The sequence below is a fragment of the Carlito syrichta genome, unplaced genomic scaffold (genome assembly GCF_000164805.1).
Source record: "Carlito syrichta isolate Samal-C Ts95f unplaced genomic scaffold, Tarsius_syrichta-2.0.1 Scaffold311975, whole genome shotgun sequence".
Classification (NCBI taxonomy): domain Eukaryota; kingdom Metazoa; phylum Chordata; class Mammalia; order Primates; family Tarsiidae; genus Carlito; species Carlito syrichta.
The window spans coordinates 250,107-270,848 of NW_007256071.1; the positions used below are offsets into that span (position 1 = coordinate 250,107).

Here is a 20,742-nt window from a genome sequence, read left to right on the forward strand (position 1 = left end):
TGGGCGACAGAGTGAGACTCCAACTCAAAAAAAAAAAAAAAATGAGCTGCCAACAAGAAGAACCCGGAGATGCAATTTAAAATCCAGACTGAGGGCCACCCTCCCAACATCACAAGCAGTGGGGACTCCCCAAGGAGCCAAGTCGTGCCTCTGAGATAGGATCAAAGACATCCACATCCAGGTGACCCCTCCTCATACTGGTCATTGGGGGCCTGGCCCAGGGGAGCCTGCACCCCGGGAGGACCTTGTCCCATGAGGAGCATGCCTGCAGGCTTCTGTGACCTCCTGGCCTCAGAGCAGGGTTGGGTCTAACCTTAGCCAGGGCCTCTGAGTGGCATCCATAGCTCAGACAACAGCCTCGCATTTAGACGCAGTCCTGGTCAAGGGAGACACAGTCGACGTCTCAGAACAGCAGCACCCTCTGATGCAGACCTCCTTCTGATACTGATGCCTCAGTTTCCCTCCTCAGTTCACCAGTGCCACACTGAGTGATCCTGGGGAGCCACACCTCCTCCCTGCCCTCTTTTGGCCCAGGTGGGCATATGACTCCGGCAGGCCCCGACACCCCCCCACCTCCCCGGGTCGCCTCTGGAGTAGGGGACTCAGGCTCTGAGCACGTCAGTGGCAGTGTCCTGATGGAGCCACCTGGGCCTGACACCTTGGGACATAGTTTCCTGGCCTCCCCCTGAGAGCACCCAAGAGTCCTTCTGGAAAACTCACCTGCTGTGGTTAGCCAGGGCTGGCTTCTGCCCCCGCACCCACTCCATGAGCTGAACAGACACTAACTCACCCAAGAGATGGGTGTTATCACCCCCACTTTATGAATGAGGCCACCGAGGCACAGAGAAGCTAATAACTTGTCCAACACCACAGAGCTGATATCTGCTGGATAGACGGCCCACTGTGGGAGCAAGTGAGCGGATACCTCGGGGAACAGGCCACAGCCTCAGCCTGCCTTGGCAGTGTGGTGACAAGGACCATTCTATTCCAACCATGATCTTGCTCTAAAACGATGTCCCACCGGCGACTCCAACCCCTTCTCCGCGGGTCCATGGGAACAGTGAGGGATGGGCAGGCCACTTGTCCCCCATCAGCCTCCATGGCAGCGCCCACAGACTCACCGTGAGAGGGCATGGGTGGCACAGCAGTCACGGGCATCACCTTGTCTGTGCCAGGCGGCTGGCTGCAGTCTACTCCCTATAGCCTGACACGGGTCACGGGCTGCACCCATGAGGCCTTGGACCTGCTGGGGCAACGCCAGCGGCACGAGAGGGACACCGCCCTCACGCACGTCATCAGACAGTCCCTTCCAAGCTTCGCGGCAACCCTGAGTGACGGCGCCCATTCCCCGTCTTTGGGATTGATGGGTGTTCAGGAGAGCCGAGGCCGTTTGAAGCCGTTAGATGAGCTAATTTTTGACAACAGCAATTGAAACGGACAATAGTTGGCTCTCTGTGGTGCTTGTTTTTGGTTTTCTAATTCTCAGAATTTTCAGAGAATCTGCTACTCTCATGCCTTGCTCCCTTCTGAGAAGGTTTACTCTTTACTGACCTGGGAAAGGGGATATTTCCATCTTGATTGAAACAGGAGCTTGGGCGCAGTGGCTTAGCCTGTAATCCCAGCACTTTGGGAGCCTGAGGTGAGAGGATTGCCTGTCCCAGGGATTCAAGACCAGCCTGGGCAACTTGGTGAGACCTTGTCTCTACAATAAATTACAAAATAACTAGCCAGGCATGGTGGCATGCGTCTGTAGTTCTAGCTACTTGGAAGGGTGAGGTGGAAGGATTGCCTGAGCCCAGCAGGTCGAGGCTGCAGTGGCTGTAAGCATGCCCCTGCACTCCAACCTGGGTGACAAGAATGAAACTTCCACTCAAAAAAAAAAAAAAAAAAATCCAGAAACAGGGAGACTCTGATGGAACACAGTGAACACGTTGAACTGCACAGAACACTGCCGTTTCCAGCCAGTTCGCATGTCAGAAAACTCAGGCACGTGCTCAAGGGAGCAGCGGATACACAGGCTGCTGTGCGGTGGTGTCCCAGGGCAGTGGGTGTCTGCCGTCCTGTCCAGCCCCTCGACTGAACTGCTGAACGGGCCTCTGACCAACCTCCCCACCCACCCTCATGCTCTGAGCTGTGGGCCCACGGGGAAGGACGCCTGCATGACCAGGGAGACGGTGCGGAGCAGCCAGAGAGATTAGCAGAGACCACGGCCAGGAAGGCCAAAGGTCAGGGTCTGAATCTGGATTCTCTGGGAGTCTGGGAAGCAAAGAATGTAAAGCAGCAATGTCATGCAGTGGCGACTGTCGTGCGCACATGCCGAGTCGTGGGCCACCCACCACTACAGTTCTGAACAGTGACCCAGCGCAGGCCCAGCCCTCAGCCCTGCCTGATCCAAGCCCCCACCGGCAGACCACCCAGAGTCAGAATAGGCCCGGGCTTGCAAAGCCGAAGCCAAGCCCCTTGATGAGCTCTGGTGAGCTCGGGTGCCTGGGAAGCAAACAACTAGCTTGGTGACAGGCGCAGGGACACAAGAAGATAGTTTTGAGAAGTTCCACGAAGACGCCAGCATCTGCCGTAGCAGAGATGATGCCATCGTGCCGCCAAAATAGTGTCAGGCAGAGACACTGATGTGCCCTTGATTTTAAAGGAAGCAAAGCCCCCATGTCGGAAAGTGGGCTCTCGCTACCTCATCTCGCATGAGTTGTCACTGACCCAAGCAGGTTTCTTAAGGATGTCCTAACCCAGGAGTCCTTGTGTCATGAAGTGACTGGTGACGACACCCAACAGAAGCCAGTGGAGCAGGAACCCGGCCACAGGGCAGCCCAACAAAGCCTGTGTTTTTGTCTCCTAGTTGACCGTCAATGTGGGCAGCCCTGGAAGGAGCCGACCCTTTGAAACTGCAATTTTATCAGGTCATCCCAGGAGGGTCCTCCACCGCAAAGACCCAGCAGGATTTACCTGTACCTGACCTGACGCACCCCTGTTCCAGGTGGAAGGTCAGATAAACAGGCACCCTGGAGAATGCAGATGTTGGTGCCACCACTCAACAATGTGGGTGTGGCTTTGTTTACTGCCCCTCTGCCTCCTGGCAGCTGGAGTGCTGGGGGCTATCTGAGAGCTCAAGGGTGTGAGGACCCCAGAGAAGGCCCTGGAGACCTACCCTGCACAGGAGGGTAGAGCCAGGCCACAGCGAGTCACTTTGCACTTTCCAAATTCCAGGCTCATGCCAGCCTGATCTAGCAAGGATGGGGTGTGGCCGTGCATTCACTGGGTGTGTATGCTGGTGTGCACACATGTGTTCTGGGTCTAGGTAAATGTATGTGTGGGTGCACATGTATGCTGAGTGCATGTGGTGTGCTGAGTGTGTGCATGTGTGTGTGCCTGTGTGTAGACGTGTATGCTGGTTGTGTGTGCAGGGTCTGCACATCTGTATGCATGTGTGTGCACATGTGCCTTTATTTGTGCTGGGTCTGCACCTGCACATATGTGTGTACGTGTGTGCTGGGTGTCTGTGCATGTGCTAAGTGTGTGCACATGTGTGAGTGCTGGGTGCATGAGTGTGTGATGAGTGTACGCATGTGTGTATCTGTGCTCATGCAACTCCTCACTGGCTTGGTGTCTCCCGCTGTCCTGTCCACTCATGCCCAGCCTCCCTTCAGGCCTACCTCTGCCCCCTGAACCCCAAGTTCTCTCTGCCTGGCCTCCAGGTCCTCTGCTGTGACACACAGGCTCCCCCAACAAGGGCAGCCTCAACCTCGAAGCACACCAAACTTCCAGGGTCTCTCCAAGCAAGCCCCGCCGCGTCCACCTGCCTCCAGGCTCAAGCACCCTCAGCACCAGGCACACAACACATCTTCGCTGCCCATCGAGGGCACATTCCCAGGAGTGGGCTGAGCCTGTGTGCATCTTGGGGGCTGGTGGCCTCCCCACCAGCATGTGGGAGGAGAGTCTGCTAGGACGAGGTTCTCTCCAGACAAAGAGGAGACATGTAAGCAGCAGTACCACAAGGAGACACAGTGCCTGCACAGCCCACCCGCCACCCACACCAGAGCTCAGTCCAGACACGCAAGGAAATGACAGATGACTCTGCACTCCACCAGGGCAGCTTCTGTCAGGGAAGACCAACCAGTGTGATGACAATAGCACTCAGCACTCAGCGCCTGGACTCGGAGGTGGCACCCAGGGCAGGGGACGCTCATCCTGGCTACGACCAGTGCTGTGCATACCTCACAGACAGCGGAGACTGGATAGGACCCCCAGATAGGAAAGGGAAAGCCTCTGACCTTCGAGACCATTTCTGCTTTAAAATGCCCGTAAGCACCAGGCGTGGTGGCTCACACCTGTAATCCCAGTACTTTGGGAGGCCAAGGTGGGAGGATTACTTGAGCCTAAGAGTTCAAGACCAGCCTGGGCAACATAGAAAGACCTCATCTCTACAAAAAATTTAAAAGTTATCCAGGCATGGGAGTGCACACCTATAGTCCCAGCTACTTGGGAGGCAGAGATGGAAGGATTGCCTGAGCCCAGGAGGTCCAGGCTGTGGTAAGCTGTAGTCATACCATGCACTCCAGCCTGGGCGACTCAGTGAGACCCTAACTCAAAAATAAATGCCAGTAAGAAAGTAGAGATGGTGAAAGTTGGCTCTGAGTGACTGAGGGAGAGAAAGAGAGAAGGATACTACTCAGAGGAGGACAGAGGGTGGCCAGGCATGCTCGGGGGTCTGGCAGAAGAGAGGTTAAGAGCACAGAGGAACCAGCTTCCGAAGGAGGGGAAAGAGCACGGGGCTTGAAGAAAAGTGAGCTCCAAAAAAAGCTGGATCCGTCTTTCCCTGAGGAAGGAGGGAGGCGGAGCAGGTGGGTGAAAAACCCACATGACAGGCACGAGTGATGTCTAGTGGCACTCAGGGGCTCGAAGGATGAGAAGCGGTCATTAGCCAAGGAGGGGGGTGGCCGGGTGGAGGTGGCTTCTGTGGGAATGGAGAAGAGGTTGGAGGTGGAAGGGAGGCTAAGGCAGGAGCCGTAGGAGAGGCAGCGCCATCCTCACTGAAGGTGAGTGCATGGGCTGGGCTCAGTGGCTCAGCCTGTAATCCCGCGCTTTGGGAGGCGGAGGTGAGTGGATGGCCTGAGCCCGCGGGTTCGAGACCCGCCTGGGCAACTTGGTGAGACCTCATCTCTACAATAAATCAAAAAACTAGCCGGGCGTGGTAGCACGCGCCTGTAGTTCCAGCTACTTGGAAGGCTGAGGCGGAAGGATCGCCGGAGCCCAGCAGGTCGAGGCTGTAGTGGCCGAGAGCAGCCACTGCACTCCAGTGTGGGCGACAGAGTGAGACTCCAGCTCAAAAAAAAAAGGTGAGTGCATGGGCTTCCCCTCGGAGGACGGACAGGTAGTCACACCTAGAGAGCAGAGGGCACCTGCCCAAGTGCCCATACACAGGGGCCTGGGTTACAGTCGGTGCCCAGCATGGAGCAGGCAGGACAGGATGAGAAGGCCCCCGGGAAACACGCTCAGCACAACTTCCAACACCGTGCTTCACGCAGCTGGCTCTTCCAAACACCCCTTGGAAAGCCGCAGCCCTTGAGAGCCCTGTCAACAGCCTGTCCCACATGCAGGGAGGCATGGGGCAGCTGTGCGTCTTCTTAAAGGACAGCAGCACATCTAACCCCAAAGCCTTTGTCGACCCTGTCAACTGGCAGAGGTGAATGGCACGTGGGAGGACTGAGGCTCCCACGTGGCTGGACGGAGAGCTCCTCATGCAAGGCCCAAAGCATGAACACGGCCAGAGTGTCTCTCAGAACACGGCTGTCGCACAAGGTGGCTGAGACCTGGTTGACGTACCCCCTCCTCCAAAGGCCCACTTGCTAGAAATCAGAGAATGTTCACAACGACTCACGAGAAAAGCCGCCACTGAGGCTGAGATGGAAGGATGGCCTGAGCCCGCGGGGGCCATGCTGCAGTGAGCTGTAGTCACACCACTGCACTCCAGCCTCTGGCCTGCACTCCAGCCAGCGCCAACGCCGCGTGACCGACCGGCCCCGCCCAAGGGGCAGCCCACCATGGCTCAGAAGCAAAGTCGCAGGAAAGGAGTCTAGGGAGAGGAACTTCCTCTCCCCCAGCAGCACCAATACCATCGAGGGTTCTTCCTGTGGTCACACAGATAACCCGCACTCCCAGTTCAAACCATATCCAAGTACAGCGAGGAGGTGATCTCGCTGAAACTCACCAGTCTGTGCCTCAGGTGGATGGTGACCAGAGGCGAGCCCGACAGGTTCTGGGCCAGAGTCGGTGGCGGGGATACCTCGAGGGAAATCAGGGAGCTGGCAGCGGACAGCAGGCAGTCCTTGTAATGCACGGCCTCTGCAATCCTTGGGAATAAGTGAAAAATCACTGACATGGAAATGGGCGGCGGGGGGAGGGAGGCTGTTGCTTGGACTAGGCTTAGAGTTTTTACTGTGAAACCTTACACTTCCGAGACCGAAACCTCTTCCAATGGAGCCTGTTTTTCTACCGGCCAGTACCTGCAGCTCTCTGCAAGACCCGTGCCAGAACCCAGCGGTGAATTTGCTCACTCTGCCGTGTGATCCTGTTTGCCTGCCATCCTTCAGGATGTGCTCTTGTCAAGGCTCGAGGCCCATGTCAAGAGGTGAGCAGGGCCCCTGGCCCCAAAGCGCACTGATGAGAGTGAGACGGCCCAGGGTGTGGAAGAACAGAAGCAGGACAGCAGGTGTGGCTTTCAGCAGTCCCACTCAGCCGTGGGGGCTTGGGCGAGAGCCGGCTTGTCTGAACCTTAACTTCCTGAAATGGTGGCATGAGAGCACCGTGGGGGACATTGTTGTTTTGCCCCTAGCCTTCGCACGTTCCTTTCCTGATGCAGGTGCCTCTGTTTTCCTCCAGGCGACTGTCCCTGGCTCCGGAGTAAGCCATGGTGTCCAGATCTGGATCAGTCAGTATCATATCCTCAGGCCATGACAACACTTGAGGACGGAGCATACGGTCCAGTGGAATCCACGGAAACACAGTGAGACCCAGATGGGGATGCTGGGTCAGACACCCACTTCTGTCAGCCCTGAGGAGGGTGAGGTCCTGGGAGTGGCTGACTGGCCATCGTGAAGGGAGAGATTGGGAGGGGAGCCCCCTGAGGAAGAGCTGAGAGATATCAACTGGATGCTGGGTCAAGACACTCCTGAAGCCACCTGCCTGTGGAACTTTCATGACCCGGTAAGCTCTCCTTTTGCGCAAACCTTTTAAGATGGGTCTTCTGGCCGGGCTTGGTGACTCAGCCTGTAATCCCAGCACTTTGGGAGGCTGAGGCAAGTGGATTGCCTGAGCCTCGGGTTCAAGACCAGCCCTGGCAACTTGGCAAGATCTTGTTTCTACAATAAATAAAAAATTAGCTGGGCATGGTAGTGTGCACCTGTAGTTCAGGCTACTCGGAAGGCTGAGGTGGAAGGATCGCCAGAGCCCAGCGGGTTGACACTGGGGTGACTGTGAGCATGCCACTGCACTCCAGCCTGGGAGTGAGACTCCCACTAAAAAAAAAAAAAAAAAAAAAAAAAAAAAAAAAGATGGGTCTTCTGTCCCTACAACCCAGCCAGAGGAAGCAGCACTGATATCTACGATTCTTGACTTATGGAGCTATGTGGTTGAGAAGAATTTCTGGGCTGGGATAGGGTGAAGTAAGCAAGCCACCTGAGGTGCAAGACTAAGAAAGGTCATGTCCAGGGCCTGACACACGACACCTGAATGACCTGTGAGCAAGCACCTCCTTTAACTCTGTGCCTTTGGCCCATCTGCCTGACTAATCGCAGCCCTGCCCTGCTTGCAGGAGGTAACAGCAAATATCTGTTGCATGAATCTGAACTGGAGGCTGCCATGCTAGGACACCGGAGCCCCAGACCCATGCGGGTCACCGGGCCATCTACTGTGCCTGCCTCAGTTGGGCCCCGTGAGCCTCCCCCATCAGCTGTCCAAAGCGCTGACCTGGGACTCACAGGTTCCTGGTGCCTCTGCCTGGGGACCCTCTTCAGGACATGGCCAAGCCCCAGGAGCCGGGGGCACCAGCCTTTCCCACTCACTTTGCTTTTCCTAATAACTAGACTAAGTGCCACGGTCGTGACCCTGCCTGGGGCGGGCCAGTGGGGCTCAAAGAGCACCCCTCCCCTTGGCCCTGTGCAGTTCCCTTGCTCACACCCTGAGAAAGGGCCAGCTCAAGGAGTGGGCAGAATGATCCCTGGAACTGCAAGAGCAGCATGTTTACAAAGATGCCGCCATCAAGAACGAACGCCCTGCTGGTCCCTGGAGAAGCTGTGTCACAGAACACCAGGGCAGGGTCTGCCGCCAAACAGGAGGACAACACATCTGACGGTGCTGCTGTGTGCCTGCGTGGAAATGTCCCTGATCCAGGCCCACAGCCTAGATGACACACGAATCGAAGCCCAAAGGAACCGAAAGGCAGCCTCGCTCAAGGTCTGGGCTCCTCCGGAGAGCTTTTTCAGACACGTTTTTCCAGCAAACTCCCCCATGACCTGAGACTCAGAGAGAAGTAGAGCATCTGCCCACGTGCCACGGTCCTCTGCAGCCCCTCGACCCTGGCCACATCTCAGCCTTCTTCCTGAAAACCGAGTTTGCCCTGAGAACTTTCTCCGTTGAGAAGCACTGGGGGCAGCATGGTGAGTGGCCAGACCCAGAGTCAGAAAGGCCAGTGCCCGGCAGGTGACTTGCTGTCCCTGTGGCCCCACGTGGTCCATGGAGCTTCATCTAGGAGCCCAGGCCCTGCTGTGTCTCTTTCACAGCACTCGTGAATATTCACATGTGTAATTCCACCAACACCCAGGAAGCACATTTGCAGCACACAGTAGGACTGCAAGCCCAGTCAGCAAGAGAAGATGCAGCCCATGGTGACCGCTCTGTGCCAAGCACTTCAGCGAGAGCCTTCCGTAGAGCAGTGAAAGCCAGTGCTCCTGCCCACGCTGGACCTGCCACTCTGCCATCAGAGGCAAACCGACGGGAAATCGGCCAGGAAACAGTGCAGCGACACACAGACTCTCCACTGGGACTCGTTCCCAGCGCTCCACATGGACACAGTTCTTCCTTGGGCACTCACACACTCACACTCTCCATACACACACTGCTCACATGTACCTTGCACACATGCACGGGCATGCTCATACTCTACACACACGCACTGCTCACACACACATGCACACTGTACACAGGCACACTTACAGCACACATGCACATATATGCACATTACACACATGCACGCACATGCTCACACTCTATACACACTGCTCACATGCACAAAGGCATACACACACCACACACGTACACACATGTGCACACACACTCTACACATGCATGCACCACTCACACACACATTATGTGTTCCCCCCCACACCACACATGCACACTTGTGCACCACACATATGCATGCACAAGTGTACACATGCACACACATACCACACGAATGCATGCATGCACATACGTGCACATTCTCATGCACACAAGGGCATCCAGGCACACACATGCAGCAGATAGCACACAAGTGCATCCAGGCACCACACACACACACACACACACACACACACACACATACACACAAGCACATACATGCACGCATGTGCACATGCACACACTCTCCTTGTTGCTGACCCATTGGAAGTGACCTCATCATCATGGCCCACCAGCTCCACTCGACCAGAGTCTCCTAAAGCCACCACCCTCACGACCTCCACACAAGGCCACACACAGAAACTGAATGTGGACCCCATAGTGCGGTCCTGATGCGCGGCCCAGGGTCAACTGGTCGCCTCCCCGCCCCACCCCAACTCCAGCGCTCTGTGTCTCTGTCCCCTACGGTGCAGGAGCTCAGTGCCTCTCTTGAGTCTCCTTCTGGCTGGAGCAACCCAACTTCCCTCCCTGCGAGCCAGTCACAGGAGCGCACAGTGCTCCTCACTCCAGATGTGTTGGCTGTTTCCTCATGAGGGACCTCAGGCGAGGTGTCTGGGCAGGAGGACGCCCTAGGTGGCGTGGACGCCTCCCAGAGCACTGAGAGACAGTGTCCCATGTTGAGAATGCTGTGTGACCAATAGTCTGCAGTGGTGCCTGGCAGACTTTCCCACACCAGGCACCTGCCTCACTTGGTGACAACGAGCTCTCCGCAGAGACACGATCTCCCACCCTGATAGCCCCTGTCCGGGCACCATTGTCACTGATGGCGTCCACCCGAGTCAGTGACAGTGCGGAGGGCTGCGGATGGTAACACTCTCTCATAGTTCTTGCGTCACTCGTGAAGATAAAGGGCACACATGGTGCATCACCCTCCTGACCCACCCCTCCAGCATGCGTGTATCCAGCCACTGCAGGCCACAGGGTAGTCCCTCCTCTCTGGGCCTGGTCTCTACCTTCAAGGCGAGCTGGAGCCTGGGGGGGGGGGGCGGGCGCATGGCCCCTTATCATCATGTGAGAGAGGGCAGTACAGATATCGAGACTCAAGTCATCGCCCACATCCATACAGCTCACAAGGATGCCCCGGGAGGGTGAACCCGGGAGTCTGGCCCCGGGTCTGTGCCACCAGCCACAGCGCCATCCTTGCCACTCGGGTCCACTGTCTACTCCTCCGCCATGGGACAGAATGCAGGAGGAACAGCAGCTACATGGGATGAGCTATTTGGGGGACGGTTTCAAGGTGAATTTCAACAACAAGGCATCTTTGCATTAAGTGCTGATGAAGAACTCCACCTGAGCTAGGGACCCAGCATCACTGTACAAGTGAAAATGTGTTCTCGTTGCTGCAGTGATTGCTTGGGACTCAGCATATGCATTTGCTGCTGATGGATTCACACTGTCACTGGGTGCTGGCACTCATAACAGAGGCTGTGAGGAGAAAGGTGATCTGCCCATCCTTTCTTGGGACTCTCAGTCCACAGGGGGAGGTGAGAGTTGACCACGGTGTTGGCTTGGGTCCTGGCGCTCTGGTGTCCTCTCCGCAGACACCTGAGCATGGCAGAGTGAGGGTGAAGGCTGTGGCCCTGGGGACAGGCCATCTGCCAGGCCTGTGGCAACATGGTGGACCCCAAGAGGTCTCCTCTGCCCACCCCACCAATGCGGATACCACGGCACTGATCTGCTCACTGTGGGTTGGGCTGGCCACGGGTTCTGTAAAGGAAGCTGAACCGGAAGACAGCCACCCCTGTCTCTCGCGGGCTACCCCTGTGGGCCTGAGTTTTGGAGAGCCAGAGATATTTACAAGTCGCCCTCGTGAGAGGGCATGCCAGCACCTGGCAGAACCAGACTCCGCTGGTCATAGCAAATACCCCAACAGGTGTGCATACCCTGATGTCTGTAAGCATCGGCACTTTCAACCTCTTGAGTCACGGACAAGGGCACAGATGCTCTGCTCCCAGCTAGCTCTCACCCTCGGTCATGCAGGACACAGCTCAGCCTCACAAATGCAGTCTCACGCATTTCACTGAAGAGCCAGTTTTATGGCAGAAGTTATAGCAAGAAGGGCCGAGGATGAGGCAATTTTTCATTCCTGATTTTGGAAAACCTTTCCCCAAATAGGGGAGAGGACATCTTTTTGGGGGGAAATAGATTGCATTTTTCTTTGGTCATTCTCCTGGAGAATTCTGGAAACCACACACAGAGTGGCAAGCTCTCTCACTTTCTTTTGTTACAAGGAAACACTTAAGAGACTGGGCTCTTGCAGGAAATCAGACACAGAAGATGGCTTTCCCAGCAGATTGCTCACAACTCTATGGCTGTAATTTTCAGGAAAGAAGTTTGTTCTCTTTCTCTCCTTCAGGGGGGTCCCAGGAGCTGACTTGGCCCCTGTAGAGGACCTTCCAATGCAGAGGACAGCAGAGGAAGCAGACGGAAGCATGGACCTGAATGGTCTGGGTCCCTGGGTCCCGTGGGCCTGAAGCCCACCTGCTCCCACCCTTCTCAGTCCCCCGGCTTGCTTGACCTGCCACGAGTTGGCTTCACCTGCATGTATGCAGCCTAGCCCGACTGTATAGACAGCTCTGCTGTCTTCCCATTCTACAGAGGCTCAGAGAGATTAAGTCCCTTGCTCAAGGTCACACGGGTCCAGGCGGGGTTGACAGGGCCTCCCAGCCTGTGCGCCTAGCTCCCGCCCTGCCAGATCCCTCCTCCTGCTCTGCACAATCCAGCAGCTGTTCCTGAGTCTTCCCCAAAGGGCTGGGTCCTTCCTCGCTCCTGTAGTGAAGCACCAAGCGTTTGTGTCTAGAGTTCTGGACATTGTTGTGTGGGTGTGTTGGCGTGGGGGAGCGTCACCATGACCAGCAAACACGTGCGCACACCCCACCGCCCAAGCTGGGCCGCCCGGACTCACCTGGTGCGGGCCGGCAGGATGTTTCCCAGATAGCCATGCATGCTGTGGTAGAGGAGGCCCACGATGGTGGTCCAGGCTAGGGAGACGGCAGAGGGCCAGTCCATCAGCACTTGGGGACAGCAGGAGAAACAGAACCCTCACCCACCTGCCTGACGCCACCCTCACACCCGAGAACCCACGGCTCCTTCGGGAGAAGAAAATGCAGGGCTCAGGCAGAATCTGCCCCAGCACAGACTATGGCCACTCAGGGTGACGAGAACTCCCGCTCCATCCTGAACCAGCTCCAGACCCGCCGTTGCCGAGGCTCCTAGGTGCAGTGAGATCTGCCAGCAGCGCCAGAGACCCCAGAGCTGCTGTGGGCAGAAGGGCCCCGCGTGTGCCAACAAGGGCAGTGCCAGCCCTGCCCTGCAGCATGAGTCTGGTGCTAGAACTGGCCCTGCAGTGTGCACCCGGCCCTGAAGCGTGAGCTCTGCCCTGGAGGGTGAGCCCGGCCCTGGGGGATGAGCCTGGCCCTGGAGCATGGGCTCAGCCAGGGCATCAGAGGTGAGGATCCTTGGCTCTCCTGGAGTGCTTGGGCTCCAGGGAGGAGGGAAAGCGGGAGCCGTCCACGGAAGCACATTCACTGTTCCAGGACCCAGAGAGGACGGTCACTACAGCCGCGACGGCCAGAGTCGTCTGGGCCCCTAAGGGGCTCCCTGGTCAGAGCGCCAAGGGGTCCCCTCGGCCTCTCATTTTCTATGATGAGACTTGGGAAGAAGCCGCCTCCCACCCCCACCCTCAGGCAGGAGCGAATGGCTCATGTGCTCACATTTGGCTGATTTGGGAGGTGCAGAGGGTCCTCCATGGTGGGCCAGAACCACCGGGTGAGCATGTGCTAAACGCTCACCCAGCCCACCCTGAATTCCAGTTCTGTGACCTGGACTGGGTACGCGGGTCACATGATTAGGGGACGTCTCAGGGCTTCCACAAGGGGGCCTGGGCTCCCAGAACCTCTCCTGTGGGACACGTTCAGGCAGCCTGGGGACAGCAAGGTGACTTGTTTGTGCCTGTGGGCGCCCCCACGAGGGCTTGGGGGCTCTTCGGACGCCTGTGGAAACACCAGACGAAACAGGGAGGTGGTGTGGCTATGCTCACCATGGCTGTGCAGGGCCTCGTGGGGAATCTCAATGTAGCTCTGCCCTCGTGCTGGGAAGCGGAAGTGGGAGGCGTTCAGGGTCCCAGGCAGGACTCTGGCCACGGAGAACTCTGCGGAAGGAATCAGAGTGGAAGCTGTGGTCAGTGGCCTGCGGGCTGCGGGAAGTCAGGCTGCAGAACTCCCTTGCCTTTCTGTTCTCAGCAGAAAACAGAACACACTCCCCTGGAAACGCCATCACCTTCAGAACGTGTGAGCTCCAACAAAAAGGAGCCCGGGCGTTGCTTCCAGGAGCTTGGCATCCAGGAGGCCGAGGCCCAGCCTGCTGGCCATGGTCGCTTTCACCTGAGGTGGCCCCCGCCCACCCTAGCCCTGGGCTCCGAGGGCTGGAGGAAGGATGGACAGGGAGGCCGGGGCCCAGGGCAGCCCTATCCAAACACAGCAGATGAGGGTGTGGCAGCCTGGAGGGGACATTTCAGCCCACAACTGCCCCTAGAGCGAAGCCAAGTGGGTCAGTGAGGCTCACCTTCCACGGCGTGGCCCTGTGTGAAGTGTCAGCATGCCACACTCCCCAGAGGCCACAACCTCTGCCTCGGCAGGACAGGTGATATTATCCTGCAAATGCAGGTTCAGGGCTGCCGCCCCGCTGATGCCAGAAACCCGGTTCCACCCTCTTTACTGCACACCTCGGGGAGATGCCACTTCTCCTGCTCTGAAACAGCTCCTGAGACTCCAGAACACGCTCATGGGCCCGTGGGAACATGGTGACCAAGCACGCTGCCCCATCCAGCCACGTGATTTACTCCCAGAAGTGCTTCTGCACAAGGCCACGTGACTCGGGGCACTGGCCCTTCTCAGTCCACGGGTGGGGCAGCTGGGGGGAACCCAAGTCAACCGCCCCAGCCCATCCCCCATCCCTGCGCAGACCACGGCTACCTGCCACAGAAGAGGAGCCCTCGATGGTGACGGGGGCCTCGCTGGTGTGCAGGTTGGATGATATGTGGCCCATGACGGTGTCAATGGTGTCGATCAAGCCTACCGCCAGGGCGCTATCCTGCAATGACACGCATGAGGGAGCCGTGAAGCCCCCACTCAGCCACCCCACGGGTGGGCGCCTCCATGAGGGAGGGAGCAGTCATTCGCCTGCCCCTTTCACAGATCAGAAGTAACCACAGAGAAGCCACAGGCCTGACGGAGTTCACGGAGTGTGGACACAGGCAAAGGACCCATTGTCCGGGCATGGCGCCTGAGTCTCTGTGCTTAGACACGGGGGTACTGAGGGCTCTGACACCTGGTCCTGGCTCCCCTTTGAGCCCATTGAGGGGCGTTTGGCAAGTCCCAGACCTGCTTCCCCTCCCCTTGTGCTTCCCGGGGGATGGAGGAGACGGATCGCCACAGACCCCTCTGGGATGAGGACACCAGGAGTTCTGTCCCCTTCACTGTGAAGGGACGATGCTTTGGCGGTGCCAGCATCCCAAGTCGCCTCTGGCCTCCTGGGCTTGCCTGGTGCCCCCTCTCGTCCAAGGGCCTCTTCTCCCACCCTGCGTCCCCGGGCAGAAGCATCGCAGTGGATGCTGCCCGAGGAAGGCCCGGCCCGGCCACCCATATCTCTGCAGCCAGCAGAGTGCCTGGAGCTCAGAGCTCAGGGTACATGTCCACTCTCGGGCTAGCTGTCCCTCATCCTCAGACATACACTGCCAAAGGACAGGCCCTCTCAAGTTCTCCTGAGATGTGGCCACGTTGTTCCTTCCCGCCTTTCGGAGAAAGCATCCGTCAGCCGCTGTGTCCTGGACATTCCCTCACAAACACATACTCCGTGAGAACCCAGCGAATTGGAAACAGAATGCTGAGGCCAATTTTAGACATTTTCTTTTGGGCTGGTGACCTGATTTCAATCGGCCCTGCACGGTTAAGCACATCTGCATTTCTGGCATGCAGTTCTGTTGAGTGGTGGCTGATTCACACGTTCCTTTAATGCATACTAGCGCCTCACTCAACAGTTTCCTGGTTATTCATATTTTGCAGATTCGCATGTCTTGCATTCAGAAAAAGTTGATCTAGAATGACACACAAAATCCACCTGCCTGGGTCCTTTATCACTGTCCTCTGTCCTTTTGAGTGCTTCCTAGGCTGTGGTTGGACACCTAGCCTCCTCGAAATGATGAACCCGGGGGGTTTGTGCCTTTTTCAAAAGGAATTTGTGGTCGGGCGCAGTGGCTCATGCCTGTAATCCCAGCACTTTGGGAGACCGAGGCAAGAGGACTGCTTGAGACCAGGATGTCGAGACTATCCTGGGCCACGTAGCAAATCCCCATATCTACAAAAAATAAAGAAATAAGCCAGGTGTGGTGGCGCATGTCTATAGTCCCAGCTACTCAGGAGGCTGAGGCAGGGGGAATCACCTGAGCCTAGGAAGTCGAGCCATGATTGTGACACTGCACTCTAGCCTGGGTAACAGAGTGAGACCCTAACTCAAAATTAAAAAAAAAAAAAAAAAAGAAAGAGGAGGAAGATGTTCCCAGGTAAGTCCACATGACTCTTACATCCTTGACCCTTTTCTCTCCCTTTGCCTATGTTGAAACTAATTTCATTCCTTGTGAAATTGTTCAAATGAAAAGTACCTCAGATATAAACCCTGATGCAATCTTACTAAGCATGAGAGAATGAGATCTCGCTCCTGGCTCTCCAACTGGCAAGCATCTCTTACGATTAGATGGCCGGGAGAACCAGCACAGTGACCTCACAACGGTGTGGCTGGGGCCCTCCCAGCTTAGGCTGCAGAAAGGCTTTCTCGCCCCTCTCCACCCCTGCCCAGTAGCCTGGAGAGGGTGGGGCGTGGGGGGATCAGAATCCCCTGTTTCGGGTGAGAAGACTCCCCTAGCACCCTGGACTTGGAAGGGGTGAGATGTCAGGTCCTATTGTGCCGAGCCCCTGAGACACAGGGCTCTGCTTGTCACTGCAGCATGGCCTGACCTTCCTGGTCTGTCTTGGCCAATACAGCATTGCAGACCAACCCTTAACACCATCGGAAAATGCTCTGGATGCATCTAAGGGAAATGGGTGCAATCAGCTGCATATCTGTCTGGAGAACGTCTATGCACATAAGTGATTGTAAACCAGGCTGTAAGGGACATGTATGAGGGTGTCAACAGCAATCCCACGGTTCTAGCATTTCAGCTCGTTTTTATTTTATGCCTTTTTTATTGTCTGTACTTTCTAACTTCTCCACAACGATTTATTTACTTGTATTTATGATTTTTTTGAGTCGGAGTCTCACTGTCGCCTAGGCTGGAGTGCAGTGGCATGCTCATGGCCACCGCAGCCTCGACCTGCTGGGCTCAGGTGATCTTTCCACCTCAGCCTTCCAAGTGGCTGGAACTACAGGCGTGTGCCACCACGCCTCTGACTAATTTTTGATTTATTGTAGAGATGAGATCTCGCCAAGTTGTCCAGGCTGGTCTTGAACCCCTGAGCTCAGGCAGTCTTCTCAGGCCTGCCTCCCAAGGTGTTGGGATGACAGGCATGAGCCACCACACGTAGCCTGTTTTCTTTTTTAAATAAGTAAAATCAATAAAACGATCTCTAGCAATAAAGGAAAACTTATTCCATTCTCCTTTCTAATTATTATTATTATTTTTTGAGTAGGGCCTCACTCAGTCGCCCAGACTTGAGTGTAATGTCGTGCTCACAATGGTCACAGCTCACAGCAGCCTTGGCCTCCTGGACTCAGCCTCGGCCTCCTGGACTCCGCCTTGGCCTCCTGGATGTGCCACTACACCTGGCTAATTTTTATTTTTATTTTTTGTAGAGATGAGGTTTCACTGTGCTGTCTGAGCTGGTCTCAAACTCCTAAGCTCAAGCAATCCTCCTGCCTCAGCCTCCCCAAGTGCTGGGATTACAGGTGTGAGCCACCATGCCTGGCTTTTTCTAATTATTTTGAGTCGAGGGGGCAAGGTAAGCTTTTAAAATATACTTTAATCATCAAGCACATACTGTCGCGTGCTCTTTATTCCCTTAACCCAGTGACCTTTAAGCACCAAGCATGTTTCTTATTACTATTCAAGATGCTGTGATGGTAAGAAATAGACTATGGAAAGTGATAAAGATCAACAACCCAATGTCCACCCTCGTGAACAGCCAATCATGTCCCACCTCAGTGCTGAGGACAGGAACACACCTTGGACACCCATGCAGCACTCAGGCCACCCAGAAGGCAAAACCAGTCAAAATGAGATCGATCCCAGACTCGAGACCGAGACGTGTTCCTTCTATGATGGGAACTGGGCCATGTTAGGTCACTTCTAGGAAGACGAAATGGTCCCCAAAGCACACATGTTTTCTCTTACCTGTGACACATGCGTCCAGCTGGGTAGTAGAAGAAGGACCTCTCCCACAGCTTCCAAAAAGGTCTAAGGGGACAGAATGGCACTACTCAGCGCATGTCCTGAAGCCACAAAGTCCGAAGACCTTCAGCTGTCCCCACATCCCCAGGGGTCTCCGCCCGTGGACTGGGTTTTGCATACAGTGATACACACACACACACACACACACACACACACACACACGGCTCACAGTGGCAACCAGGCTCTACCTTGCAAAGTACTTTCCTAGATGCTGTCTGACTCACTCCCTATGACAAGCCTGTCAAGTCAGTGACCAGCCTCAGTCCGGCAGAGCAAATATTGCTCAAGGACGGCAGGCGCCCTGAGCACGTGCCTGGGGGACACAGACCCTCAGCAAAGGCTGGCTAACTTAATGAACGCACCGTCGAATGAATGAAAACATCACGACCTGCTGAATCTGCTTTCTTAGGGTGAGAAGCCAAGCCGACGTGAAAGCGTGCATGCTACCTGGCTGCTCTAGAACAGGGGTCCCAACTCCCAGGGCATGCTCTGTGGCCTGTCGGGAACCAGGCCCCAAAGCAGGGGGTGAGCGGCAGACGAGCGAGCAAAGCTTCATCTGTGCTTACAGCCACGCCCCATCGCTCGCATGACCGCCTGAGCTCCACCTCTGGTCAGATCAGCAGCGGCATTAGATTCTCACAGGAGTGCAAACCCTACTATGAACTGTGCGTACGAGTTCCAGGCTCCTTATGAGAATCTACAGCCTGATGCTCTGAGGTGGAGCTGAGGCAGTGATGCTATATATTTCATTATATATGACAATGTCATCATAATAGAAATAAAGTGCACAATAAATGTAATGCGCCTGAATCGTTCTAAAGCCATCCCCCTCTCTGGTCTATGGGAAAACTGTCTTCCACAAAACCAGTCCCTGATGCCAAAAGGGCTGGGGACCCCTGTTCTAGAAAACGGAAGCCACTTGGGCCCTTGGCCAAGTCACCTGAAGACCATGTTTGGTTTGAGTCACCACTGTTCTAAGAAAAATGAAACTAATTTCTAATACTTTCCAGTTGGGAGATTTAAATGAGAACATGTAGATTCCCTGCTTCTTCTGAGAAAGGCAGGAGATTCCAGCCCACATTCCCATAAAACCACAACGGACCGTGGCTGGGGAGTTGCAGCCCCCTTCGATGGGCATGTGTCCCCAGCTCACCCCAGTCCCCACCATTCCTCAGTGCTTCACACCATGTCTGTCTCACTCAACTTATTCCTCGAGCTCTCAACTGGTTGTCTTGGACTATGGACATCAGAATTAAACCTAGAGGCTAATCGAAGTCTCCTGTATTAATACTAACTGCCACGTCCAGAACCGCACATTCTTCCTCACACTCTTAGACATCAAAAATTGAGAGATGACATCGTCAGAGCTCCTCACTCGTTTATCTTCATTCAATGAAGTACATATTAAGACCTTAAAGTGCGAGGCCTTGGGAATTCATGACACACAAAACAATCACAATCCCTGTCCTTATTGGTTAGAGCAGGGGTCAGCAAACGTTTTTTTAGAGGGCCACACAGTGAAGAGTCCGGGCTTTGTGGGCCACAGTGTTTCACAAGCACTCAACTCAGCCGCAGGAATGCCAAGGCAGCCACAGACAATGCACACACAAACGAGTGTGTGCGAATAAAACTTTATTTACAAAAGCTGTCCAGCGGGCTGGATTTGGCCCCAGGGCAGGGTCAGGGCCCGACTCATCCACCACACTTGCCAACTCCTGATCCACATCAGTTCTGATGAGTAGGAATCGAATATGAGCCACATCTGTCAACTGAAATTTTCTAGTAGGCACATTACAAAAAGTCACAAAGAAAACAGCCGAAATTAATTTTAATATATTTCACTGAGCGCAATAAACTTAAAATACCATTTCAACATGAAACCCGTATGAAATTACTCATGAAATATTTTACTTTCTTTGGTACGAAGTTTCAAAAATCCAGTGAGTGTCTTTCACTCCATCCCCACATGAATGGGCCCCTGGTGGCTAATGCCACCTCGCTGCACAGCCCAGGAAATGGTCAACTCTTCCCAGGCTCTGCCTACCCTCTGGCCACACTGCACATGCCTCAGGGACCCGCTGGTTGGCATGGGCCGCCGTGACATGGCTGACTGCTGCCACTGCCGCACAGGTGCCAGACGGGCCCTTCTACCCAGAGACGAGGAGGCCGCAGGGCCAGGCCACGGTGGGCCTGAAGGGCTGGTTCCTCATGGTGGCTCCAGGCCCGCCCTGGGGCAGGATACAGGTTTCTGGAAGAGTCTGAGAAGTGACCTTCAGCCCCAGCCCTATCCCCCTCCCCCAGACAGCTCTTTGGAGAACTGGACATATCCACCCCAGGCCCAACCAGGCAGGGGCAGGACCTGGTTCGTCCACCACGCACCCCAGCACCAAGCCCAGCGCCTGGCCCAGAGCAAGGGTCTGCACGAATGTGCTTAACGTTTAAGGCAATTAGTGAGCCCCCCCCGAGGACGCAGCCATGTCACATTAAGCCTCCGATTTCCCGAGTCATGAACAAGCCCGCCCTAAGCAGGTGCCTCAGTACAGCTGTCCAATTCATTGGTCCTCTCACCTGGCCTTCCCCCCTCCCCAGATACCCGGAGATGCAGGAGCCTGGACTAAGTGCCTGCTGCACACTCGTGGGGATGCCTCAGGGTCACCAGGCCAGTCAGAGGGGTGGGGAGGGTGCCAGTCCTCCTTATTCAGCACCAACTGCATACCAAGTAGTCAGAGGGGAATGGGCTAATGCCCAGAGTGGGAGTCCATTTTGTGTTGACTGCATACCACAGCTAGTTAGAGGAGGGAGTGCTCGTGTCCAGAGTGGGTATTTATTCAACACTGACTATATTGCCCCCACTA

At 55.6% G+C, this 20,742-nt stretch overlaps 1 protein-coding gene across 1 annotated transcript in view; it reads right to left on the reverse strand.

Moving 5' to 3' along the window:
• ADGRD1 (adhesion G protein-coupled receptor D1) overlaps positions 1 to 20,742 on the reverse strand; it is a 148,698-nt gene that overhangs the window by 92,821 nt on the left and 35,135 nt on the right. The window contains exons 10-14 of the mRNA XM_008069382.1: positions 17,831 to 17,893; positions 14,421 to 14,538; positions 13,487 to 13,597; positions 12,353 to 12,428; positions 6,221 to 6,362 (exon numbers count right to left, since the gene is read on the reverse strand). Of these exons, the coding sequence (XP_008067573.1) occupies positions 6,221 to 6,362; positions 12,353 to 12,428; positions 13,487 to 13,597; positions 14,421 to 14,538; positions 17,831 to 17,893 (510 nt within the window). The remainder of the gene's footprint in view (positions 1 to 6,220; positions 6,363 to 12,352; positions 12,429 to 13,486; positions 13,598 to 14,420; positions 14,539 to 17,830; positions 17,894 to 20,742) is intronic.